The following is a 27,769-nucleotide window of genomic DNA, read 5'->3' as shown; positions in this document are numbered from 1 at the left end:
CCCACCAGACACTGACTCTGCCGGCACCTTGATCTTGGACTTCTCAGCCTCCCAGTGAGAAATAAATTTCCGTTGTTTATAAGCTACCCAGTCTATGGTATTGGTTGTAGGAGCCCAAACCGATTAAGACACACCTATAATAATTGAGGCACACAGTAGGGCTATATGGTTTCTGTGTTACCAATGGGCTGCTTTGGGCTTTCCCAGGATGGCATTTAATCCAAGTACTATATGGGTGAGGATAAGACTCAATCACATGCTCAAATAATGCTGGCTGTATTTTTCAGCACAAAGATTCCAAGATGGCATCCAACAGTGGTACACACTGGGTAACAAGGAAGAAATCCCAAACATACCATGGAATTTTTCACACTCTGTAGCAAGCGCTCGTGCTGCTCAGCAATTGCCAAGGCAGCAGAATGGACCTTCTGGTAGATGGCCTCCCCATCGCGCGTCTGAAAGATAAACAGCCCTTCGCCAGTCTCACACATCCTGTGAAAACAAAAACAAAAAGATTCTGAGAGTCCAGTCCCTAGCTGGTCCGCACACTGAGAGCTTAGGGCGCTCCAAGAAGCTGGACCCACTTGTTTTGTATGGGGTGTGGATTCTCGTTTCCATCTGCTAAAAGCAAAGTTACCGAGAATCAAAGTTTCCGATGAATTATTAATACGGGCAAGGAACCAATCACTCTAGGCTGACATGTGCTGATTTTGTTGATGTCATTGTTAAGAAGCAAAGTGGGAGGTTAATAAAAAAGCCATTTGTTGATTTTTTGCATAATCCCCATACTTCACCTTGCCACTCTCAAAGAGGGTACCCCTGCGACTGCACTCCCCTTACAAAGCAGGAATCAGAGCCTCATCAAGAACCACTATTTAGCTCAGAGTTGAAAGTAGGATCTTATGATGCTCAGAGTCTGGTCTAGCTTCCTTACCGACAATGCTTTAAGGATTCTTTCGTTTCCAAAATCAGACATCAAATTTCCCTCCAGCTTCTCAAAATGATGGATCAAACGCAGCTAAGAAATTTTTTTTTAATGATCATTGATTGTGCTGAATTAATGTGTGGAACATAAGAGAATTTCCTGAAGGAGAACTATGTGGGTTTGATAATTAATGTTAAGGATTAAGAGGTAAATCATCTGCACCTCAGACTATTAAAACAGGAATGAACTCCATCAATAAGGGGAGATTGGTACACACAATTAGGCAAGAACCAAATAAATGGTTTTTAATTGCTAAATATATTCTAGTGCCTGTATATATAATATATGTAATGACTAAATATATTTGATTACTCTAAATATTTTGACATGGGCAAAATTATATGCAAGGGTATTTTTAAAGTTCTAATTTTGATATGTACATATATCAACAACGCACGAAGAGGTTGTTTTTGTTTGTTTTAAGCAACCTAATTATTCTAAGACAATTCCACTCCTTTCATCTCAGAATCGCTTGCTGAAAAACTGACTACTAGCTTTAGTGCCTGATTTTTGCTCACATCTAAAGAGCTGTTTAACACAACATGGAAACCAAGCGAATTTTCAACCCAAACCACTGTTGATTATTTTATCTATCCCAGTCTATGCAATTAATGCAATAAAAATAGAAACATTCATCTCTATCTAATTTTCCACAGTTGGCCCAATACCACGGCCATATGGCAGTTTTCAGCACATATAGCATGGTGTATGTACTTGGTCAAAACCTGCCTAGCTTGAATTTCACTTTTATGGGCTATGTGAGAAGAAGAAAAAGAAAAAAAGCAGATGGCTCTTTCAGCAAGCTAACATAAAGAACTATCTCATGAGATTGATCACGTGACTTTTTATTAAGTCATTCTAATCGAACGAAGAATGAAAAACTAAGAACAAAAGCATTTTTACTCAAGTCCCATTTCCTTCCTGAAGACTTACTCAAATACTCCAGTGCCCGCTGCTATCCCCGCCTTATTTACACCACCATACACATTTGACTCTACCAGTTGGCACCTAATCCTGGAAGGTCTTATGATTTTCCTACCTCTTTTTTCCCATAAATATAGAAATATAATTTGTTAAGAGGAGGCTGTAACCTCAATCAACTCTTTAAGAGGAAGAAGTGGCCTTCTTTTTCCCCTAGCGTTTTGGACATTATTTATTTACTTAGTTATATGCCAACCCTGGTTCTAGAAAAGGTGAAGATACCTGTTACTTAGAAACTATGGCAGGATGATTGCTTAATATCAAACCCTGCAACTGTGTTTCTCAAACTTGACAACCCACTGGCTTTTTGAAATTTTTGCAACTGCAACCCACAGAAATAAATATAGTTCAAATTATGAGTTAGTATGTCTATCGAGCTATCTATTTCTATCAGTGATTTACGTGTATAACATGCTGATGTTTTCTATTCTAGTTTATTTTTTAACACTGGTGCTAAAATGCTTCATCTATATTATGACCCATTAATTGGCCAGCCCTGCTGTTTGACAATCACTCTTTTATCCAGTGTCTGCTTTTGGTAAACAAAATGAATTTATAATCTTCCTTTAATGACATAAGAATCTCTAAACAATTATTGAGATCAAAAACAAATGAAATCAAAACCTTTGTAGTATTGAGCATTCTTCTTCAAGGTACACAGACGACCACACACTCCCCTTGCCTCCACCTGAGGATCTGAAAGACACACACATACACACCCTCACACACACATGCATGCACACATATGCACACACACACATGCACACACATACACACGCACACACATGCCCACACACACACACACACACACACACACACACACACCACTTACCACTGACAGAAAGGACCAGGAGTCACAATCTCAGATCCCCTCCTATCGGGGTTTAGACGAAGGTGAATGGCTCAAGTGGCTCAGATACCACAACCCAGAGCAGAGGGAGAGTGGCTACGAGAGAGCCGCCCTCAGTCAGCCCTAGTCAGGTAGTCACATGGGGACATGTGAGCCCAGTGTGGTCACAGCTCCTGATTGTTTAAGAGATGCCAGAAAACTTGATTTTTGTGTGAAGTCACCTGAATTTTTAAAGTTAGCAACTTGCTCCATTGTTTAAACTGTGGAGACCAAAATGCCCCCAGTAACCTGATCTGACCAGAGCAGCAGTTTGCTTTAAAGAGACAACAATACCTGAAAGAGCTCTAAGTAGGGCAGCACTTAGGCCTTTAGTTTGAATTGTTGGGACTTTTGTCCGTACTACTCAAAGGCACGTGTCCTTCAGTGGGATAGCGGGAAGCAGGAAGGTGACAATGAACGAAAACTGACCTTCAGAGGCTCCTCCACACAAAGTCTCGCCTAACCTCAACACATGACTTCTTTTATCTCAGTCACCCCCTCCCAATAGATCTGTTGGCTTCTATTTCATAAGCAGCTTTAAGTCCATCAAAAACGTTACTGCAAGCCTTCGTGGAAATAATATAATGGGCGAGCTCCCCAAGGCAAATAAGAATAGGAACAAAAGGAAAGAGGAAAGGAAAGGAAGTAAAAAGAAAAGCACATCAAACAGGCTAATGGTCTTACATAGCTTCAGGCGGCATGACTGCTCTCCTCGCCAGAGAAAACACAGCAGAACGAAGATGCTCACATGGGCTCATCCATAACAGGATTGCAAACGCACGTTTGCACTTTTCATGGTCTGAACTCCTTTCTTTCTTTTTAACCACTGACTTTTCCCTTGGACACTTTTCCAGCATCCAAAGTGGTCCCAAATGCTGCAACCCTCTTGCCTTATGACCCTACACCAACAGAAACTAGGGATGGAAACCCAGAGAAGGCAACGCCATGAGTTACAGTGGGGCCTCTCCTATGTCCTTTGTGAAGATAAGGATTCAGCTATAAGAATACTGTGGCCATATTGATGCACTGATAGTTTTGAACGCCCCAATAATTCCTTCGCCTAAATGACATGCCTGCCCCTCCAAACTGTGGATTATGCAATTGGTCAAGAAGAAAATCAAGAGCTCTAAACATATGGAGAAATGTATTCATTCACACACACACGAGTATCAAGACAGTGTGGAATCAGAGGTAAGCCTTGGGCTCCAGGCTGCCTGGCTGGGACTGCCCCCTTCCCTGCTTTGTGACCTGGTATACATCACTCGTATGTAATCTAAGCCTATGTTTCCTGTGGAAAATAAATAGAATGCCAGACACTGTCACCCAGTTTTACTGGAAATATTACATGTGATATGTAGTGCGCACCAAGTAAATCTCCAATCAATATGCACTTCCAGTATTCTACTGGAATGGAAGCTCCACGTAGACAGAGAGTTATTTTCTGATTAATTTTTACAGCATAGAACAGGGCTTGGCCTACATTTGGTGCTCAATAAATAACTGTAGTCTGGGTTACAAAATAGCAGGCAGTGCTAGTAAAAGGTGTAGCTGGGAACTTGACCCAGCTTCCTTGAGCAAGTCTTAACTGAACTGGATTCACCAAGCCACCCTCAGGAGGGGAGCAGTTTGGAAGGGACGGCTAGACTAGGCCCAACAGAAATGACTGCACATAGACTGTCTTGAGGTGGGACAACGTCCCAGGATTCCGAATAACAGGAGAGGGTGGGAGGAGGGGCAGCCCCGCCCTCGGGACGCTGACCTGAGCGTGAGCGCTCTTGCGTGATGGTCTTCACTATTTCTAAGTCAGCACCGCAAAGCAATAGTCCCTACAGGCACTGAAGGCTCAACTTTAGAAACTCCATTTTCTCTCCTGGCCAGTGACATTTCACACCAACATATTTTATTAGAAAAAATGCTAATGGGGTGAAATTATAATAACCAAAATAAATGATCTCATGCTGGGCCATGTTCGTAAGTAAACTTAGGAAATGAGCTAGCCAATCAGTTCGATATTCCCTCAGTTTCAAGATGTAGTGCATGAATGTACATTTGTGTGAGTGTGCACCTGTGTGTTTAGAACATGTGGACATTGCTAAAAGCAGGAGGTAGCTTATACTCGACAGGTATAGTTAAGATGCGCTTTTCTTCTCTCCACCCCTGCCAAAGCAGGCATTACATCAATGTGAAATTTTGCATTTGCAGAAGGATGCAGTGCTTGTCAGACTAACACAAGGCACATTGTAATAGCTGCTATGATGGACGTAAACACGGGTAAAGACATGGCTTTTTCTGTGAGGCGGTTACAGTTGACGTGGTTAGACAAGGTCTACATATGTGAGCAAGTTCAAGAATAATACGATGGTGGGATGGGCCATACTGATCAGAGGAGCAATTAAGAAAGAAAAAGTGTAGTTGGGAAGAGAGGTGGGTATCAGCGTTAGATGGTAAAGAAGAAAATTAGGAAGCCCGAAATCAGAGAAACAGATCAGAAGCATCTTGCAGAGAAGGACACAAACTTAGGAGAAAAAAATGGCAGGATGTTGACATTCTTTTGTCTGTGAAGTGAAGTGAACAAATGGAGTATGGCCCCGCCCCCACCTGTGGCTATGGCGATGCCAAAGACTCTATAACAAGAAATCACACACAGAGAAACACAAAATAAATGAGGCTTAGCCACATGGGATCTAGTAGCTTCATCTTGAAGAAAAATCTGCGGAGGGCGTCTGTTAAGAGCTTATAATACAGAACAGGGGTTTTCTATGTCGGCGTGATTGACATCGGCAATATCGATATGGCCAGATCATACTTTGTTGCGGGGGTTACCCTGTGCAATGAAGGACATCTAGTACTATCTCTGGTCTCCGCCCACTGGATGTCAGCAACATCCCCTGGTTGTGACAACCAAAATTGTCTCCAAACATTGACAAATGTCCCAGGGGTTGCGGGGAGATACTTCCAGTTGAGAACCATTGAAATAGACTAAACACACGGGGATGAGAGACGACCTGACTTATGCTTAAATACACAAGGTGGCTTCTGGGTTCAGGGGACCTGTTGCTTCAGTACAGATGGTACTCAGGTTGGGATGGAGAGGACATCCTGCAGTGTGGATCTGTGTGGTCTGGCCTGGCACCAAGGGCACCACTGCCTGGCTGATCTCAGCTTGAAATAAGGTGGCAGTTGACTGTGCTAGGGCTGTGTGTGTGTGTGTGTGTGTGTGTGTGTGTGTGTGTGTGTGTGTGTGTTGGCTGGAGATAATGGCCACCTAGGTTGCCTGCTATTGCGATGGTTTTCCTGTCCTTTGCTGAAACTGGTAGGGTGAGAAACAGAAATCAGTGTGACATAACGCGATGGCCCTCTGTGCCACTCAGGCTTCCAAGAATGGGCCAGCTCTTGGGAACATCAATCATTCACATACCACTTCTGTTTGTCAAAGCTTTGTGCCACCTATTTAATATGTTTTGAATCAACTCACCCCCCCCCACCCCTTAAACAAATGTATTGTAAGTGAAATCATCAAATCAATATCATAAGCCAGTATGCTCTGCCATAAATTGAAAGCAGACATCAACAATAATACAAACAAAATAATGTCATTAAATTATATAGGTCCTCTTGTCAAAGATCTGAGCTGGAAGTTTCTTCACTTCTTAGTAACACAGGTAAATTAGAAAGTGTTAGAAGATGTGTTAAAACATGCCAGCACCTACTGAAATGTTTCTCTATCATTTAATCAAAAGGAGCAAAAAGGTAATTAGAAAGAAAATGACTATCATCTCTCCATGAGTCCCATGTATTTATCGCTAAGCCTCTATTGCCTAAAATCATCCCACCTTTTGGGAAAGGTATAGTTTCTATGGCCCTGCTCTAAGGGGTGTGGGAGACAGCTATGGAAGACAGCCTGGATCCCAGGTCCTTCTTAAGCTGGAATCATGACCTTGGGCAAGTTCCCTGACCTCTCACTCTCTCTCTCTCTCTCTCTCTCTCTCTCTCTCTCTCTCTCTCTCTCTCTCTCTCGAAGTTTCCGTGTCCTCGTATTTCAAGTGTGAGTAATACAATCACCGAAACCTCATTGGGTGGTGGGAAATTGTGTTTTGTATTTAGCAAAGAATCTGACATCAAGTCATCATTTCATTAGGACTTTCGTTGTTGTTGTTTTAGCCCTTTATACTATCAAGGCCAGTGAGGACTGGGGTTCACAGGAAAAACATCAGGAAGGAGGCATAACCACATCTTCGCCTTGAAGGAAGTGTGGGCGACTGCTTCCCAGAACTACAAGAGGGTAACAGAGGAAGACGCACAACAATGTACGTGGCTGGAGGGAGGCTTACGGGCGTGTCAAAACAGAAGAATATAAACCTCTCCCTTGAGAACGAAAAGACGTATCCAGAAATACAAGTCTCCCTTGAAGAAAAGAATCAGCTTTCATGAAATATAAACGATGCAAAAAAGCAAAAATAAAGCACTGGGTGTTCTGTTTCTCCGGCTTCACGGAAATAATACTGCACCTGTTCAGGAGCGTTAGCAAGACTTTATAGGACACAGAGCTTATTAGCCAAGGGAGCGGGATCGAGATAAAGGTCCTTTCTCCTGTGGTTTCATCATCAACGTCACCAGGTTTCCTCACAGGAGCTCTCCTAAATGTGTACAGAGACCATCGTTATCACTTTCTAGATAGAAATTCTAACCCTGATACGTGTGGACTTGAAAGTTTGTGGAAAAAAACCCAGATCCTAAGTCGTAGATCATGGCTAGTATGAGAGTTATTAATAGTCGTAGCTTATTAGCTGTATTTGTTCTTAATTACTTAACATGTAAAGTCAGAGGCAGGTCCTGCTTTTCTTCCTTGTTTGCTTTCTCAGGTGATGCCGTGACTGAGAAGGAACAGCCTTTTTTATTCATTCTTCCTGTGGCAGCAGTTTATAAAAGCTGTAGGTTGACATTGAAGTGCTTCTCAGAGTTTCTAAACCCAAACACGATGTCTGGCTTTGCTCATCCCCGAAAGAACGAAAAGCCAGTTCAGTCAGGGAGGGCAGTTGCGAGGAGCCTTGCAGTTAACACATCCAAAAACTGAGGTCAGGTCATCCTCAGTCTGGGGGCTTCGGGCCCATTTTCCTACTGCTTTAGCTGTTCCTGGGGCGTCACGAAAACCTTTCTTTGTCTCCTAACCCAAAGCCCATCTGTCAGTAAATTCTTTGCATTCGCTTCAAAACATGCCAATTTCCAGACACCCAGGCCCATGTTCACTGTTACCAACACGTGTGCAGACACTCTGTCCTGGGCACTGCAAGGCCCTTCCAACTGGCTTTAGCCGGAGAGTCCAGTAAAAAATGTCAGGCCATGTAGCTTCTTTACTTAACACTCCCTGTGTTGTAAAGAATTTAATCTCACCCAAAAAGAGGTTAGGCCTTTGCCATAGGCTCCTGGAGGTAACGTGTGTTTGCCTGGGGTTCTTGGGCTTGTCACAGTATGATTCGGGGTGGAGCTTGGGGACATGTGGTGTCAGTTGACACAGAGACTGAGATCATCCATGTGGGCAGTCAATCAATCAATCACGCGTACATGCAACAGAGCCCCAATAAAAACTCTGAACCCTGTGGCTGGGGAGAGCGTCTCAGGTTGGCAGTACTGAGAGTATTGTCACATGCTGAGGCGAGGAAGGCAGCACTGTCCTGACTCCACAGAGACAGACAGCAGAGGCTCCATGCGTGGAACTCCTCTGGGCTCCGCCCCACACACTTCTTCCCTGGGCTGATGTTCATCTGTGTCCTTCGCTGCACTTAACTTTAACCATGACTTTCACAGCTTTCAGTGAGCTCCATCAGTCATTTTAGCAAATTACCTAAACTTAGGGGGTTGTGGGAACCCCTGGACTTGCCATTGGTACCAGAAGGGAGGAAGGTCTTGGGAAGGGTTCCTTCAAACTTTGTCACTATCCAACTCTACGCCGCCCCCAGTGGCTCTCCATCTAAGACTAACAACCTAACATCTTTACAAGGGCCTACAAGCCCCCATGGCCTGTCCCTAAAGCTTCTCTACCTCCGTCATTCATCGCTCCCCTCACTTCTGCTCCCATCACACTGGCTTCCTGGCTCTTTTCACACTTCTCCCTCGGCAGCTCTCCCCAGCCTCCCCCTGGAATGTTCTTCCCCCAGAGTCCTCCATGGCTCACTCTCTCTTACCTGCTCACCCTATTTGAAACCGCACCCCTCCTTTGGCACTTTCTACAGAACAACTTTGTTTTTCACTATGGGACTTCCCCAATCTATCATCTATTTTCATTTTTAAAATGTTTGTTATTTGTCTGTATCTCCTCTCTTCTAGAGAGTAAGTTTCACAATCACAGAACACTTGGATGTTTTATTCACTACACCATCCACAGTGCTTGGAATCACACCATGCTCCGAGGGGGCACTCAGTGAACATTTGATAGAAGAAGGAATGACTCATTTTTACACTTTTCTAGAATTCTGATGTACCATCACCTATAAGATGGTCACATACACTCGTGAGCCATCACCTGAAATGAGATGGCTTCACCGTACAAATGGCCGATAAGTACATGAAAAGATGCCCAACATCCTTGATCATCAGGGACATCAAAACCACACTGACATATCACCTCACCTGTTAGAATGGCTGTTATCAAAAAGACAAGAGATAACAAGTGTTGGCAAGGATGTGGAGAAAGGGGAACTTTTATGCACTATTGGTGGGAGTGCTAATTGGTACAACCACTATGGAAAATATATAAAGGGTCTTCAAAAATTTAGAAATAGGACTACCATATGATCCAACAATCCCACTTCTGCATAAATATCCAAAGGAAATAAAAATCACAATCTCAAGGAGATAGCTGACCTCCCACATTCACTGCAGCATTATTCACAATAGCCAAGACATGGAAACAACCTAAGTGTCCAGTGATGGATGAATGCATAAAGAAAATGTGGTATATAATATAGATATGTGCAATGGAATACTATTCAGCCATAAAAAGAAGGAAGGAAATTCTACCATTTGTCATGAAACTCGAGGGCATTATCGTAAATGAAATAAGGCAGGCAGAGAAAGACAAATAGGTACTGTATGATCTCATTGGTATGTGGAATATAGAAAAGCCAAACTCAGAGAAACAGAGAGAGGACTGGTGGGTGTCAGGGCTGGGAAGGTGGGAGCAATGGAGACGTGTTGGTCAAAGAGTACAGACTTTCAGTTAGAAGATGAGCAAGTTCTGGGCATCTAACGTACAGCATAGTGGCTGTAGTTAAAAATACTGTACTGTACACTTGAAAGTTGCTAAGAGAGGAGATCTTAAATGTTCTCACAACACAATAAAAATGATAATTACGTGAGGTGATGAAGGTATTAACTACTTTTTTGTAATAATCACTGCACAATAATATACATGTACCAAATCGTCACATTGTACACCTTAAACTTAAACAATGCTATATGTCAATTATATCTCAATGAAGCTGGAAAAATAAATAAAAAGTGCACATTAAAATTTAAAAAAAGAAGACCATAACACAGGATGCATGGATGAGTGTCTAATTTTTTCCCGAAGGTCATAAGAAAGTCATCCTTTCCTTTAGGGATTTCTCGTGCTATACTCACAGAAGCTCAGAGGCAGAGGGGACCTAGCTGAGCTTCTTACAATATCTTCACACTCCCACACCTAGCACATTGTCTGACAAAGAATAGGCCCACAGTAATGAAAGAGCTATTAAAGATGATTATCAAAGCTCATTCTGTGGAGCAGAAAGGGGATTCTTCCTTCTGATCTCATACATGCCTCCACTAATGGCATATTTATAGTAAATGTGTGTTACTTTTATAATTAAAGTTATTTTTTGGATAAATGCCAACCAAGAATGAATGGCCATCTAAATGGCACACTGTTATAGTCACTGCTTGTAAAAGAAGGGAGGTTTACTTCTGAGCAAGCCTGTGTGAGAGAGCCAGTGTATTTTCATTCAATGCTATCTACTCAGCATAGTAGGGAGAGCTGAGTACATTTCATTTGTTAATTTGTTTTCAGTTCTTTAATGAGAATGAGTGTATGCTCTATAAAATATTCAGAAATGAGATTATTAAGTAGCTTCGAATCAAGAAGACAAATAGAATTCAAAGATTTGTATCAGAATAATTGTGCTTTTACCTGTAAAGTCACCATTTAGAGGGAGAAACAACTTTCTTTTCCAATGAGAAGTCGTTTCACCAATTAGACTTGTTTTTAGAGTAATATACACAGGGAACAAAGGATTTCTTTCCCAAGGCTGTTCAGATGTCTTTTATGTCCAAGAAAAGCTTTTTTTTTTTTTCACAAAATTGTGCCCTCCCTTTAAGGAACAGAATTTATATATATATATATATGCAATGTCAATTTTCACATATTCTTGGCGTACCTAAAGGTTTCTCTTAAAACAATGTCAAAAGCGAGAAAGAGGCTCTCCAGCTGGTAAAGAGAAGCACTCATGTGTGGTAATTATTCAGCACGTCCTGCCAAATGTCACCTGAGCTGCTCCCGCTCCTGCAGGTGCTAAACCCAGAGTATTAATTTAAATCAGTCAGGAGGTAAGGCGATGCCTGACAGTAAAGCAGGCTAACTCAGCAGCCAGCTGTACAATTAGCAGAAACCTACCGGACACCTGCCACCTTTCTTTAAACAATAAACATTTCAAGAACGGTTCCGTGGGGGATGTTGCCACAGTTAGTGCTTCCTGTCAACTGGATGTTCCCCTAAAAATCAGAGCCCCTGCCAGTCGGATGGGCTTCACTGAAGTTTCAGGGTTTCAAAGTGGAAAGAAACAAACAAAAGACTAGAAAAACCTCAAATGAAATCAGCAATAGGTGTCCCGGTCTCCCAAATAAACTAATTGCTCTTTCTCTCCCGGGGCACTGAATGGCAATTAATTGTGCAATCACACTTGATTGAAAGTTTATGTTTCAACTCTGACTTTCTTGAAGGAAAAGACAGAGACAGGGTCAGGCTTGCTTCTGGTGGAGGGAGTGGAGGAGGAATGGCATCTAGTCACTGCTGCCCAGGAGAGATGAACAGTCCTAGCTATAGCTGTATGGGCTAGGACTGCCAACTGAAACAACAAATGGAAGGTTCCAGAATTAAACTCTAAAAAGTTGTACATTACAGCATATCTCAGGAGGCACATTCAAATTACCAATATCTTGGGAAGTCTGTCACTCATTGATGGACACCCTGCGTCATGGTGAGCAGCTTAAATAACAAAGGTAATATTCTGACAATATCATCCCAAATTGTTTTAGGGAGCTCTGCTTAGTTAAGTATGCCTGCTCTTCTGTAGCTTGGTAAAAGTTAATTAAAAACTAGGCTAACTGCCCGTAGAATGATAATTACTCTTCTTAGAAATGTATAGGGTTTGGAAGGAAGATCTGAGTGTGACTCCTGAATCCACTATTTACTTGTCTTATGCCTTTGGACTTGTCACACAGATGCCCGAGTTTCCTTTGAAAATGGGAATAGTAATATTTCCTAGTTTAAAGGATCACTAAGTGGCTTTAATGAGACAGTGCTTGGAAAACACTTAGCAGGATGACTTCCATATAGTAAGGGCTCAATATATATTAGGGATTATTTTCCATGGTGGCTATGTCTGCTAACGTGTCGCTTCTCAACTGAATAACTGGACCTGGTAATTCACGGCTGTGGAGGACTGCTCTGTGAGTATACTTTTAGCAGCATCTGTGGCCCTTGTGCCCAGTAGATGCCAGTAGTGTCCCCTGCCTGCATTGTGACAAGCAAAGACGTCTCCAGGCATTGCCAAATGTCCCTAGGAGAAAAACCTCCCCTGGCTGAGACCCAGTGATCTGTATCTAAGCACCATTATGCGTGATGTTGCTAATTACACTGCTCCACCCCCATTTGCTTTGAACAATTATTAAATACTGTCCTGGACACATTTCATTCGTTTTTTTTAAACTTTGTGTCCATTCCCCTTCTGTGGACATCAGTACTCCTTCCTGCTTTGGGAGAACCATCTCCATCCTATTCGTACCCCATGTGCCTTGTGTAAAGTGCTCTGTACAGTGCTTGACACGGTAGAAACGCAATGGTCCACAGGGCCAGAAATCACCTCTCTTCTACGGGTTGATGTGTGAGAAGGTCCCAAAGCTCCTGGAAGCCACCCTGTGGAGCCAGAGTGAAGCCATGCTGGAAGAAACAGGACTAAGAGATGAAACCTTGGGTCATCATGGACTCTGAATAAAGCCAAGCCTGAAGCCATCCCTACTCCCTGGACCTTGGGTTACGTGAGCCGATGAATTTCTTTCCTGCTTGTGTCAGTCTGGGTTGATAACTACTGCCTAGGATATGCCCGGCATTATGACAGGTGTTTGTACGAGTACCTTTACTAGTGCCATCTTGTGAGATGCTTAATGTATGATATCCATGCTACAGGTGCCCAATGGAAGCTCAAGGCTTTAGACGGCACACTCAAGGTCCCACTGCCAGTATGTGGTAGAACTGTAATTTAATTTAGCTTCGTCGAACTCTGCATCTGGTTTATTGCACATACCCCAGTGTCGGCCTTGGTGGGTGACATGGAGCCACCGAGGAGGAACAGCACTTGGGTCCATCTCTGAGAGAGGCTGATGATGAGCATAACTGCGCCTGAGGTCTTTAGGTAGATTCCCTGTGTCCTGGAGGGGAACTCTTGTCAAATGTTGGCTGGCAGATGCATGCTGTGTATGTGAAAACCATTTGCCCAGAGAGGTTTAACTCTTCTTCATTTATCGATATGAGACAGGGAGAAAATTATATTAGTTGATATGAAACTGCCTTGTTTTGGACACATCCAAACACAGCCAAGGAAAAAATTATCTTCACTAATAAAGCAAGGCAGATATGAAACCTTCACGCTTGAGGGAACACGAATGATCTTATTATCCTGAGCATCTTGATGGTAACTATAAAAATTCATCTTTATTTCTGTTTCAGGCAAAGTATAAAATAGTAATATTACCTTGTGTTTAACACTGCCTATATCCCGCAAAACCCAAGCCCAGCTCTAAAAGATCATAATAAGATATTAAAGACTATTTAGGAGAAGCCCGGTATCCTTCTACATGCAACACTGTTTTTACCTACAACAGCCCTGAAAGGAAGTTATTACTTGGATAAACATACGAGGGAGCGTAAACACTTTGTCCGAAGGTCAACAGCTAACAAAGAACAGACATTAGAACCCAGGGTCTCTTTGCCTCTTGAACCACTGCTCCTTACACTGTACCATGCTGTTTGAGAATGAGCAAGATCCTAAGAATACAACCCAATACTTTCCACTCTGATCATTCCATCTCAAGATGGCACCAGCCCCACAAAGCATGACACTAAATAAGAATGCTATTCAACATCAATAAATATGGATAAGTCCCTACAATATTTGAGGCACAATACTGTGTGCTATAGGTTGTAGGTATTATAATCATCTAACTGCTGGAGTTCTTAGATGAAATACCCAAAAGATCAGACCATAAAGAGACCAAAGTCATGGAATAAAACTCATTTTTCAAGTCAGCACTTCATGGTTTTCGGTCAAAGATCATTTCTGAAATTTATGTCTTCGATACATCCACACTTTTTATCCACCATTTCTTTTACCTGAGCTACTTCAGTATCTCCCCACACCCTACCCCCATCTGCCCCTCTATCTTATTGTTTACAAATTAGGAACATTATTACATCACACACACACACACACACACCACCACCACCACCACCACCACCACCCTAAAATATACCTGCTTAAAAATCGCTACGGTTTCCTACATGATGTAGGAGAAATATCAAAGTCTTTAAAATAATCTTAGATCCTTAGCAGGTCTACTAGATTTCAATGCTAATAAATTAAACTTGTGTAAGACATGGGTTGTTGTAAAACCTGGAAAAGTAACATAATTTCAAAACACGTTTCAAATAGTCATGAGATACTACAAAAGTTTACTGAAGTTTTAGCCTTCAGAAATTATAACAAGCCATACTTTTTTCCAATTACTATTTCCTATAAATAGTGAATCAAAGAACAATGGAAAAATATTCATGTTTGAATAAGTGCTGCCCGACATGGGCCCCAAATGTACTGATCAATGCAGAATTCTCCTGGGCATCAATATGAAATATAAGTGGGGAATGGTACGGGTTTATGGTCAACAGAAAAATCTTCCTATCATAAAACATTTTTAATACCGTGATTTCGTTGGTTACAATTAATACATAAATAATTCCTGAGACCTAAATAGAGAAATATATCCACCTTCCCAAAAGCATTCTTAATTTTCTACATAGAGATTTTCCCATAAGGATAATAAATAAATAAGTCTGATGAAAGAAACACATTGCCCTGAAGACTAAAAATGTATTTTCTAACATGAAGACTTCCGCGGTCTCTGGGTGATAAACTGACTCGTTTATAGCACTTCAATGCTACACCTGAAATTATACTACGCTTGAAATTACATTTTCAGTACCTGTAAATAAGCAGACCAGTCCTAGGAGACTTGTAATGGGAAAGAAGAATTTTAAAACTTTCTAGGATGGTTGTAAGAACATAAAAAATTATCACATTTCTTAAAAGCAAATTTTAAATAACTGGGCTTTGTTTAAAAATGGAATTAACAGATAAATTTGAGTGGAGCATTACTGTCACATATTCAGGTAAATTAGGGTCCTTGGTGCTTGGAGCTTCTGTTTTTAGTCTCCTCATAACAAGTATCACATTCCTGTCCACTTTTACAAAATATATATTTAAGTCACAAGTTGAATGTTTTCAACTTTAATATAATGTCAGGCCATATACAGAAGGACTTGTATTTCTTAAAATTTGGTCATTTAAATTTCTAAAATATAGAATTTATCCACAGTGTTTCAAAAAAAAAAAAAAGCCTAAATTCAAGGGAGGAAGGGTGGGGGAAAAGGAAAACTGGTTAGACTACTCTCCCTGTAGGTAACGATTAACCCAAATGTTACTGGCGCCATCTTCTCTCCCCCAGAATAACTTCCAAACGGAGAAAGGGAAAGCCCTAAAAGTGCTCACTGGGTATTGCAATGAGCACGTTTTAGAATTAACCTCTTCCAGTATTAGTGTCTTGCATTACACTGTGAGAAAAGTAGGCGCCCTCAGCCAGCAGCAACTTCAAAAAATGTCAGTGCCCCTCATACCGATAATCTGCCACCACCAGCTCCGATGAGGAAACAGCAGCACGCTAACAGTGTGGGTGTTTTCCCAGAGCCAAGAAGCTAGCCTCTCTGTTCTGCATGACCCAGTAAATGGTTCAGTTTTACCTCATTCCACTTCAGTTAGTGGTATGAAATCAAACCGTGGAATGAAAATTCGTATCCCATTCATGAAACATTCAAATCGTCCATGGGAAAGAATGCCATGTCTGAATGTTTTTACCTTGTACCTAACGCTGTACAGTCACAATGCTATGCATCTCCTGAAGTGTGCTGCAAGGGGGATCTCCTATGGAAACCCAGACCTCAAACGATGTGAACCTGGGGAAAACACAACAAAACAACGTGGCAAAACAGTCATGGAACTTACCTCCCTGCCTCAAAAGTGAACCAAGCAGCATCTCGTCCGTACCGCCGCAGGGCGCTTAGCGGCCAAGAGATGAGTTTGACTCTGGGATTCTGGACGTCCCAAAGACAGATATGCTCATATGTAATCTGCAAGGCACATTCGCCATGTACATCTAAGTTAGGGGATGGCATCAAATACACATTGAATCTCTCTGGGAGAAAAACAAAAGGTTAGTCTAAAATCCCCAGGAATAGAACAGCAAAGACATTGTAGGAACAAAGAGGCATTTCAAAATAATTCAAGCTCATCGCCTAGCTTTTGGCTGAACATTCAGGAAGATAAACCTTTCTCATACATTTACAGCCCCAGAAAATGATTCTTTAAAATGAAGACCATGTTAAAATCACAGAATAGTGATACAATCTGGCTGTCAACATACACTAAACACTATGTACAGGAGCAAAAACCATTTTTAGAATTTTAAAATTTGCATAATAAAAAAGTCTGTATGGCAACAAAAGACTAAAGCAGTGAAACCATTAAAAACAATTTATTTTTCCTGTCAGGTACATATTAATTATACCCACACATTTGTGTTCACAAAAGATTCAGGTGCAAAATAATTGTCACATGGTTTAATGATATTAAAGTTATATTGATCACTTTATAATTTTCATAACTAGATGAATAAAACTATTTCCCAAATTATTTAAATAAAACTCGACATAACACCATGCATTTAACAGATCAACAGTTTGGGAAAATGCCAACGGATATATCTGAACTAGTTTTAACAACAAGCTGTCTTCAGCCAAATACCAGAAAGAAATATTAATTTGCTTGTTTGGATGATTATTAAAAATTTACTAAGATTACTCTAAATAAAGCTCTTGGCTTATTAGAGCAACTAAATTTTTATCCTCACAGAGACAATCATGGTATTTCAATTATATTTGTAGAAAATTCATTAATTTAAGAAGTTACAGAGTCATAAATCTTTAAGTGAAATATGAACAAAAATATTCTTACTATGGCAAACACATTTTCACCTATCTGTCATTATGGTGGCTCGCCTACACCTGACAAAAGAGTGTGGCACTAATAATATTAATGTCATTCTAAATTAGTTGTTTTATAGTAAAGAAGTCATTATAATTTTCAGATTTTATTTAGTTGAATTTGGTAAATAGAAGTGTCAAGAATGTGTTCATGAAATGTACTCATGCATTCTATTATTCAAGTTTTCTAAGTTATTTCAAACTCCCTTTAACCAAACGATTATTTTGAAAGTGTATTCTACTGGAGCAAATTCCCCCCTGGAGAATTCTGGAACAACTATGAAAGTTTGTGATCTTTCAGTAAAAAGTAAGAGAGACTGTTACCAGTTTGTATGCTTAAAAGTTCTCTTACACTCACAGAGCTTATGAATGACAACTGCAATTGTGGTGACAGTGACACTTTAGTTACAACTCCTTGAAGTCAGACAAATGAATATTGTAAAGTGTCTTAAAAGACATGGCTGAGTTTCATAATGATCCCTAGTACTTATGTACCACAAGTATTCTTATTCCTACTTGACAGAGGAGGAAACTGAGGCACACGAAAGGTAAGTCCTCGGCACAGCCAATTGTTCAATTCAGTTTGTAGCACTGTCAGGATGCAGCTTTACAAATATAAACTGGTGAAAAATAAGTGCTGACCTTGAGTACTCTAGACTTAAAAACATCAAAACCTGTCGGGATGTCCTCTTACATGTGGCTTTATATGCATCTGGCCGTGAGGCACCACAGCGGGTGTGTCCTCTCAGCCCGGGCACATCCCGACTTAGTGACTCACAGGAAGAGCAGCCTGGCGTCTGGTTGTGGGACCCTGCTCCATGGCTTGACCTCTCTGTGCCTGAATTTCCCAGTCTACAAAGAGGCTCCTGTGAATTAGCCAGCACTTCTAGCTCTGTGTCAATCACATTGCCATGAAGACAGAGTCAGGCAGACACGGTGTATCCAAAACGGCTCTGAACTGTAAATATGTCATGAAGACATAGCTCCAATGGGGAGCGGGGGGATTTTTAACCAAGAGTTAGAGTGTGTGCCCATGGAAAGGGTCAGTCAGTTTCACCTGTGCCGTGTTCATAGAGAAGCCAATCACGGCCTCTCGGTTATAGTCTATACTCACGGGTCAAGTCCACAGGCTAAAGCACAACTCTGGGACCCAAGCTGCCCTATGACATGGCTCAGTTATTTGGAGACAAAGAAATGATTCCTCACCTCCAGATTCGTGCCGTAAACCAACATTGAGTTTTGCTGAAGTGTTCATGAATATTTTGGCCATTATTACTCGAAATGATGGATTATTCCCAGGCTGAGTGTTGAGCTCAGAAAGAGTTGGCTCAAGTGTTTCAGTGGAAAGAACAAAAGCAATCACAGATTTAGGTGGGTCTAGACTTAATGAAACATTCATGAAGTTCGGATTCTATTAAAAACATTGGGAAGCTTTCAATAAAATGTTTAAGTGAAGAAAGAGAGACAAAAACCCATTACTCTATAAAATCTGCACATTCTAAAGATAGGCCCAAGAGGATAGGCAGGAATCAAACGCTAGTTATTGGAATTGGAGCAAGATCTTTAGCTCTTCTAAGCTTCAGTTTCCTCATCTGTAAAATGGGAAAGTGACAGTTCTGTGTCATAGGGCTACTGGGAAAATTAAGTAATCTAATGTGTCTTCCACAGAAACTGGCATGAAGTTCCCCCAAATTTCTAGCTGATGTTATTAATGTGTGTATATTCATGTTACACATTGAAAACATATTAAGCAAAGAAATACAATGAAATATTAACACATGGTTTTAGGTGAAATAAAAAGATTATTTTTACTTCTTTATACATTTTTTAAAACTTTGAAAATTTTACACATAAAACAAGGACTATATCTTATGTTTTATGACACAGGGACAAAAACAGCTCTATGGAAAAACAAAGGAGAGAATTTTCTTTACATACCACTCTGCTCTCTCTCAACCCCTGTAGCCAGTAAGTCAGGCTCTCCGAGGCTGATGTCATTGACCCGTGTCCCCACACACTCCATCTGGAGTACTTTGCACCATTCATCAGCCTCAAGATCTGGGGGAATGTCCAAAAGATTCACTTGTAAGCCCGGCGCCCACTTAAAAGCTGAAAGCAAAAGCCCTCCCTGCCTCACACAAACCTGATTCACAAGCAAAGGTCTTGGAGGTGTCATCACTGAAATAAATCCCTACGGCGTGTTTCTTGGTGCTCCTCGGCAATCGAACTACGTTCTTCACACTGTTGAGTTCCGTGACCTGAAAAATAGACAATTAGAAGTTTGCTCATACTCCGCAAATGAATGCTTCCACTCAGCAACCCCAAACCAAGGGCAGGCATGTAAAGTTGGAGGCACATCACACATGAACACAGTTTGACAGAAAAGTGTGTATTCGACAGCTACGAATTACCTCGGTGTTATCCTTACTACGTAGCAAGCAAGGTTAACAAATTACTGTCCCTTTTTCAACTTCCTGAAGCATATTAAGCACAGGCTCTGCTTCATAGAGGCAGAAAATGTGTTTTAGGGTTTTTTTTTACCCACCAAAGACTCTAGGTTCTCAATAGGTCGCCTGTGTATCTCCATCACTGTGGAGAGCCTTTCAAATGCTCCATCCCTTCAGAATGCAACCAGTCTATCAAACACACTGACCCCGAGGAAGGGAAGAGAAAGCTGGTCCAGTTCAAAACTAAATTATCTCACCCTCTGCCGGTTAGCGATGGGGTGTCAGGGCTCTCAAAAATGCCCTTTACTCGGGGTCCAAGTCCTATATTCCAACACAGAGGGGTGGTTTGGGAGATGGTTGCCCCACTCTCTCTGACTTCTGAGCTTCTCAGTGGTTATGGAACCTCCGTTTCAGAGCCTGAGAACATTGCATGGTGTCGCCTGGTTCCTATGCTCAGTATGGCAAGGTTTCCCCATTACACATTCTGTCTCTCCTTCCCCTCTCCCACAATTTCCTGGTCCCCTTAACACTTTTATAAACCCCTCCCCTCCCACACAGGGTATTGGCTCATTGTGTTTCCAGAATGGCTGTCCCTCTTTCAGTTGTGTCCAGATCCCCTGCGGCATTTGAGGGGTGTGATTGGGTCCTCTATGAGAGAAGGCCTAGGTGGCCTCAGGGTAGAGCATTTACAAGATAAATAACTCTCTCACACTGATGAGTTTAACCTCCCCTTCCTGTAGCCTCTTTGCTTTAGACAAACGAATGTGCCTCCCATGAATCTTGGCCTTCAGTAATGCCCTGCCATGTCTTCCATCTACTCTCTAAATTCAACAGAAGCCTGGCACAGGGAGTAGGTGAGGAGAGAAATAAATATGCCCCATGAGCGCACTCACCTAGTTATTTCATTTCCCTGCTTCTTAACCCCCATCAGCTCTTTGTAGTATAAATACAAATTGCTTAGCATGAAATATCATAGAAATTGCTATAGACCGAATGTTTGTGCCCACCCCCTTACCCATCATGATTCATATGTCGAAATCCTACCCCCCCCCCACCAAGGTAATGGTATTAACAGGCAGGGCCTTTGAAAGGTGCTCAGGTCATGAGACGAAGCCCTTGTGAATGGGAGTAGTGATCTTGTAAAAGGGGCCCCAGGGAGCCCCCTCTTCCCTTTTGTCATGTGGGGACACAGAAAGAAGATGCTTTCTATGAACCAGAAAGTGAGTTCTCACCAGACACTGAATCTGCTGGTGTCTTGACCTTGGACTTTCCAGCCTCCAGAACAGTGAGACATACATTTCTGTTGCTTATAAACCACCCAGTCTATTGTATTTTTGTTATAATAGCCCAAATGGACTAAGACACGGGTGTTCCCCACTGGCCAGCCAAACGAATCTCTTTAGTGGCTTGACACTACCTATCTGATTCTCCAATCAATGACACCAAGTCCATTAGAGTTTACCAAGTGGAACTGTTTATATTTTATTATTTTGGGGCCACTACCACCATATAAGCCACTATCATCTTGCTGTAACGACTTATTGCTCACTTCCCTTCCATCTTAACCCCATTAATTCACAGTAAACACAATATCCAGATCATCTTTTCAAAACACAAGTCTGACTTGAGCCTTTCTATGCATAAAGCACAACACTTCAATGACTTCCCATTGGACTTGGGACGACAGCCCAAATCCTTGGAATGACTATCAGGGCCCTCTGTGGCCTTCCCCAGAGCTGTCTCACCAGCCTCCTCTCTGATACCGTCACCATGTGTCTTACGTCCCAGCTACACTTGCCGTCACTTAGTTCCCAGAAGGGACCAGAATCCTCCTGGCACAGAGCCTTCCCCACTTTCTCCTTACTTCACTCCCATCCACCCTACAGGTCTTAGTTTCAATCTCAGTTACCTGCACAGCCTCCTGGACAACAGCCTCCAATCTAATCAGCCTCAAGGCTCTACCATCCGATGACACCCTTGCCCTCACCGCCCTCTGATGGCTATATGGGTTACGGTTCATGCCTGTCTTGCCTCTAGAGTGAAAGTTCCATAAGGTGGGACAGTATATTTTTTGCTCACTGCTATGTGCCCTGCATCTAACACACAGCCCGCCACATAATGGGCACTCAATAGATATATGCGGACTTGACTAACAAAAGAACAAACTCACCCACAAATTTACTTGGGTGGTACTTCTCCAAGCTGAATGCCTTTCTCTCCTGCCTCTTCCCTCCAGGGAAACTTCCCTTTTCCTTTAAGGGCCACTTCCTATGGGAAACTTGCCCTGACATTAGTGTGAATTGATTGCTCCCTTTTTTGTGCTCCCATCTATGCTGCATGAAGCTTAATGCTATCATCTGTTGTTATAATGAATCCATTTATCTCTCCAGCTCCCTCCCAGCTAGACATGAGTCACCTATTAATGACTTTCTTATAGAATGAATCAATGAAAAGCAATCCTTTGAGAGTCAACATTTAGTGATCTTGCACTACACACCACACACTGTGCTTAAACTATTCTTAGACAGCATGTCTCGTTTGATTTTCATAAAAACCCTATGAGCTAGACATTATTATCAATATTCTCCAGATGAAGAAACTGAGGCTGAGAAAGGTCAAAGTCATGGGCCAAGTTCACAGCTAAAATATGATAGTAAATCGTGAATCCGGCAGCCTTCACCCATCTGGATGAAATGCTAATTTTGGGGGTGGGGTGGGGTGTAGAAGTAGGGCGTGAGTGCCCCAGGCTTTATTCTGACCCTCTACTGAGACATTATATAAGAGTAGTCTACCCCAGTCTGAAACACAGCAATGACTCTGAAATATGTCATTTCATTACACATCCATTAAGGGCAAAGGGGAAGGAATAAGTCACCTGAAAAGTCAGGAAATGTAGGGAGAATTGCATGAGTCAGAACACAATTACCCATTTTGGAAATTGGTTTAGGTAATAACCACCTGACACCCTGCTCAGAGAAAGTGAGTGAATGTTCACAGAGCAAGCAAGGTTACGTTTCAGATGTCGAAGGACGATCATCAGGGTCTAAAGCAACAGTTTCTGCCCCCAACTCAGACATGTATCTCAGTGAGCACCTGTGTGCACATACCCACAATGCCCTAGCCACACACACTCCTTACTTTCAGAAGAATTGCAATCCATGCTAATCCATAACAGAATCTTCCTCAAAATACATGCTGAAGTGATAATTACAAGAACTAACATGTGCAGATATACAGAGGGTGCCAAAAAAATGTATACACATTTTAAGAAAGAAAATCTATTAAAATTGTAATAATCAATATATACCAATAACGAAAGATGAATGCAAGTCACATTTGACTTCTGCAATTACAAGAGGTGCTCAAAGTAGCTACCACCAGAGTCCAGACACTTCTGATTACAGTGAACCACTGCTTGAGCAATGTTGACCAAAATGTCCACTTCTATACATGTTTTTGGCAACCCCTGTATTTATAAGTCACATAAAATGTTTATAAGATATATTTATTTCCACCATCATTCCATTTTGTAAATAAGAAAAGAAAGACAAGATGTATTTTTCAATATTCCTTTTGCAAAGAAATAATTGGCCCCTAAAGAATCACTTGAAACAAACACAGATTTTGACAAGGTCTCAGGTTCTCACTTAACATGGATGTTGTTTGAAGTGGGGGCTACCTAAGTGTACGGGACCAACCAAAATGACTGTCTGAGGTCCTACTAAATTCTCAGGATGATACAGCATCCTTGGCACTATTATTAACCCATTACAAGAAGTGAGAATCAGAGAAGAAACTTAATTATGATTTTACAGATAGAATGGAGGGTGGGGCCACACTCAGGGCTAGAATTTCCCTTAGTACTACACTCCATAACATGTCCTCCTTAACAAACACTAAACATGAATCAATGAATAAATGACTGGCTGAGTAGATGAACAGATGAGTAAAACTCAAGACGACAACAGTTTTGGAGACAAGCACAGAAAAAGCTATTTCTGCACGTTGTCAACCATGTCTTTAAATGTACATCATTTGGGGGAGGGGAAAAATACGGAATACACATCTTAATTCCTATGTAAAAATAAAGTATCTGTCAAATCAACAGAAGGCAGAAAGTCTAAGCTAAAATCATCGTTTCTACTTGGACCTTAAAATGTTGAAGAAAACTCAGCTTTTCAAAAGCCATTTGCTGATGTGGGGATGCGTGGCACCCTGGTTTACGTCCCAGGCTCCTACTGTAGTGAAATTCTTCATGCGACACTGAGCACAGGACTCTAAATATCAGGTACTAGGATCACGAACATTTATTAAAGGACAGAAATCTCAAGACTACAGTCCAATGAATCTTGACCTGTGTACATGCCCTGCGTAGCCACCATCCAAATTGACAAATCAGAAATCTCTGTCAATACCACCACTTCCTGGGTCAGTAATGCCCACACATAAAACCACTACTCTGACCTTCATCACCACTGGTTAGTTCTTAAAAAAAAAAACTTTGTATAAATTGAATCATATTGTATGTATTTTTCTGTGTCAATTCTGCCATCCAACACCAAGCCTGAGATTCACCCATGCTGTAGATTACATAAGAAGTTTTGTGTTGTGTGGTAGTCCATTGTGTAGGTGGCCACTGTGTTTTTTAATTTTTTATTTGCTTTCATTTTAGCTATATCTCTCGTAGAAACATATTATCCGATTTTAAGAAACATAGTTGGATTACTACATTATCCAATCTAAGCCACTGTCTTTTGATACAGGTGTTAAATCAATTTATATTCATTCTTATGCTTCACATTTGGGAATTATTTTAGTTTTTTTTTATTCTTCTTAATTCCTTTATGCTTCATTTAAAAAAAAGTTGGGATTTTTTTTTCCTGTCTTTTGCTTTTTGCTCTGGGAATTCTGTGTTCATCATTTTCTTTTCCAAAATTTTATTTTGAAGATTTTCAACCACAAATAAGCTGAAAGAATAATACCATACTAGGTCATTTTACATGAGGGATTTGCGTGGATTTTGGTATCCACTGGTGGGGGGGGGCAGAACTTGGAACGAATCCCCTGAGGGATGACTGTACAAAGTACACCAAACACCTCGAATCGACAATTATTAACATTTTGCCACCTTTATTTCATTCGCCTATCTCTCTATGCATATAAATATGTAAGTGTCCAGGCATGCACACGTGTGTACATACTTGGTTTTGGTTGAACTATTTGAAAGAAAACTGCAGGCATGGACACACATCATCCCTACAACTTTAGCAAATATTTTTTATACCGTAAATAGCAAGGTTCTCCCACATCATCTTAATGGTATTTTCGCAACTAAGAAAATAGGCAAGATTTCCTTGTATCACCAAATTTTCATCCCATATGCGAAGGTCCATAAAGATCCCCAAAATGCCTTTCAGAGCTGTGCCCACACCCCCACCACCATCACCCAATCCAGGATCCAATGAAGGTGTGTGCATTGCATTTCTTCTTATTCCTGAGGTTCTTTTCATTGAGAAGACTCCCCACATTATGCAAATGATACTATACATTTTGAAAAGATCATGTCAGTTTTCTTACAAAATGTTCCATGGTCTAGATGTGTTTGCTTTCCCATGATGCCCTTGGTTTTTCTACCCCCTGCACTTCTGCTGAAATGGAAGTCACATCCAAAGTCTTGATGAGATTCAGGTAACATTTTTTAAGAACACTTTGTAAGAGTGTTGTGGGCATCACACTGCACCATAGCAGAAGGCACAGGATGCCAGAAAATCCCTCTGTTGGCGAGGCTCCGTCTGACCACTCGGAGGCAGCCGCCGCTCCTCTTTATAGTAAAATAGCAATTGTTCTATTTGCATTTACAGTCGGGTGACACTTGGGCATCATGTGAATATCCTGTTCCCCAACTACCTTCCAGGGAATCATCTTAGCATCCACTGAGGACTCTTAGCTGCATCAAAATACTATTCTTTTTAATCCAATGGGTTTGTCAACCTAAGCACACACATCTATGACTGCCAGATTCAAGATAAGTATTGACTGAGGATGCTTTTACTATTCCTGCCCCTAAATTACTTTTGATTAAAGCAATCTGGAAACACAGGTCATAAATATTACTAGAATCACCATTATGATTAATTTATTAGTTCACAATGTAGAACTACTGCATTTAATCAGGTGAGGAAGCCCATTTACCTCGCATTCACACTGTACGACGTGTAGCTGGTATAAGCACCCACCACAGACTCCTTGTACATTTGGGCACCCCACGGAGAGACATTTAGCAATGTCTAGAGGCATTTTTGGTTGTCAAAACTAGGAGGGTACCACTGGCACCCAGAGGGTTGAGGCCAGAAATATTGCTAAACCATCCCCAAAGTAGTGCTTAGGCTGAGAAGCTCTGTTACAGTAAAAGTAGAGAATGAAGAAGGTCGATGCGCCAGGCAACTACAGAGTGCCCTTCACATGGAATGGATGAGAACGGCGCCCCCTGGAGTTGAGCAGTGTGCCGCTGGCTCGGCCATACATGGCGGCCTCAACTGTGGGAAGCAGGTGAGCATGACCTGAGGGCGGAGATGGGGTTTAGAGAGGCCAGGAGACAACCAGGCAATAAGTGGATTAGGACTTTAGCTTAGGTTCTAATGAGAGGAACGAAAAGACAGGGAGAGGTTTAAGAGTTACTTAATTACTATGCAGTTCCTGGTTTCTGTTTTCTAATTATCAAAAACACCAAGTATTATGACTCCATCAAAGGAAAAAAAAACATTCAACACTTTCCTAAACTCCTGATAAATCTTTAAGTATGCCATCCAATTAGGCATTCCCAAATAAGGACTGCCAAATTATTTTGGCTGTTTAAAGCCATAGTCCAGATGTCTTATTCATCATAAGCTATAGTATTCATTGAAATAAATGTTTAATAGCCAGAGATTAACAAAGTGGCCATACCTTAAAAGTTTAATTTGCTACCTATAGAGTTTTGCATGAACTAGTTGGAAAACAATTACAAATTACACCATTCAATTTTCCAAATGGATTATTTTGTCACTAGATGGAAAGACTGTTGAAATTTCTTCTGGTGTTTCAAGAGAAGATAAATACAATCGGATTTTCAAAACTATACATTTCCTTGAGGAACTGGTGTATTCCTGTCAGAATGATGCAATTAGTAGGCACTGCATGAAGATTTTAACTATGTTCTGGTGTGGTGCGAAGTCAGAATCCATTTAGGAAAACAAGGATTTGATTTCCAATGTTTCCACTTCTTTTGCTGCTAGTAATGTGCAAATGATGATTTATTTATGTTTACAGAATGAAAACGAGACAGCTACCTAAAAGGCAATTTGCCGCCTTGCTTTTTTGTATGCTGTATCCTAATTATTTTTCCCCCTGTGGGACTGAATGAATTAACTGAGCAATTCACTTTGTATATGCAAATTGCAAAGCTCTGCAGAAGCTTCAAATTGCTTTATTCTTAAAAAAAAAAAAAAATTAAAGCCATTATCCTACTGAAAATGAAGAGGCATAAGCCCCTTGAACTTTTGTAGGTTGTCTTTGAAAATAAAAGTAATATGAAAACAATACATTTTGGGGTCCATAATGTTTTCTCAAGTATTAATAAAATAATCAATTATGCTATTCTTATTACTGTTGTTTTTGTTGTAGCACTTGTTTGTACATTATTATTATGTGTTGGAATTTCAGAATACTCCAAAATATACTAATAAACATTTCTATTCAAAATTGCCAAGACTTCTTATAATGCATTCCACACTTTTTAACTTTTTCATAGTCTTTTCTAAGAAAAGCAGCAGTGGTTTTAAGAGGCAGTGCCAGTAAAGCAGGGACAG

At 41.1% G+C, this 27,769-nt stretch overlaps 1 protein-coding gene across 1 annotated transcript in view; it reads right to left on the bottom strand.

Annotated features, from left to right (window-relative positions):
• Positions 1-260: 260 nt before the first annotated feature.
• Positions 261-27,769, bottom strand: part of DOK5 (docking protein 5) — a 104,098-nt gene continuing 76,589 nt past the window's right edge. The window contains exons 3-6 of the mRNA XM_019640926.1: positions 19,619-19,733; positions 19,414-19,533; positions 16,439-16,628; positions 261-492 (exon numbers count right to left, since the gene is read on the bottom strand). Of these exons, the coding sequence (XP_019496471.1) occupies positions 261-492; positions 16,439-16,628; positions 19,414-19,533; positions 19,619-19,733 (657 nt within the window). The remainder of the gene's footprint in view (positions 493-16,438; positions 16,629-19,413; positions 19,534-19,618; positions 19,734-27,769) is intronic.

This window comes from Hipposideros armiger, unplaced genomic scaffold (assembly GCF_001890085.2).
Source record: "Hipposideros armiger isolate ML-2016 unplaced genomic scaffold, ASM189008v1 scaffold_54, whole genome shotgun sequence".
Classification (NCBI taxonomy): Eukaryota; Metazoa; Chordata; class Mammalia; order Chiroptera; family Hipposideridae; genus Hipposideros; species Hipposideros armiger.
Note: the sequence above shows the minus strand (reverse complement) of the source record. Positions and strands in the feature narration are given on the sequence as shown.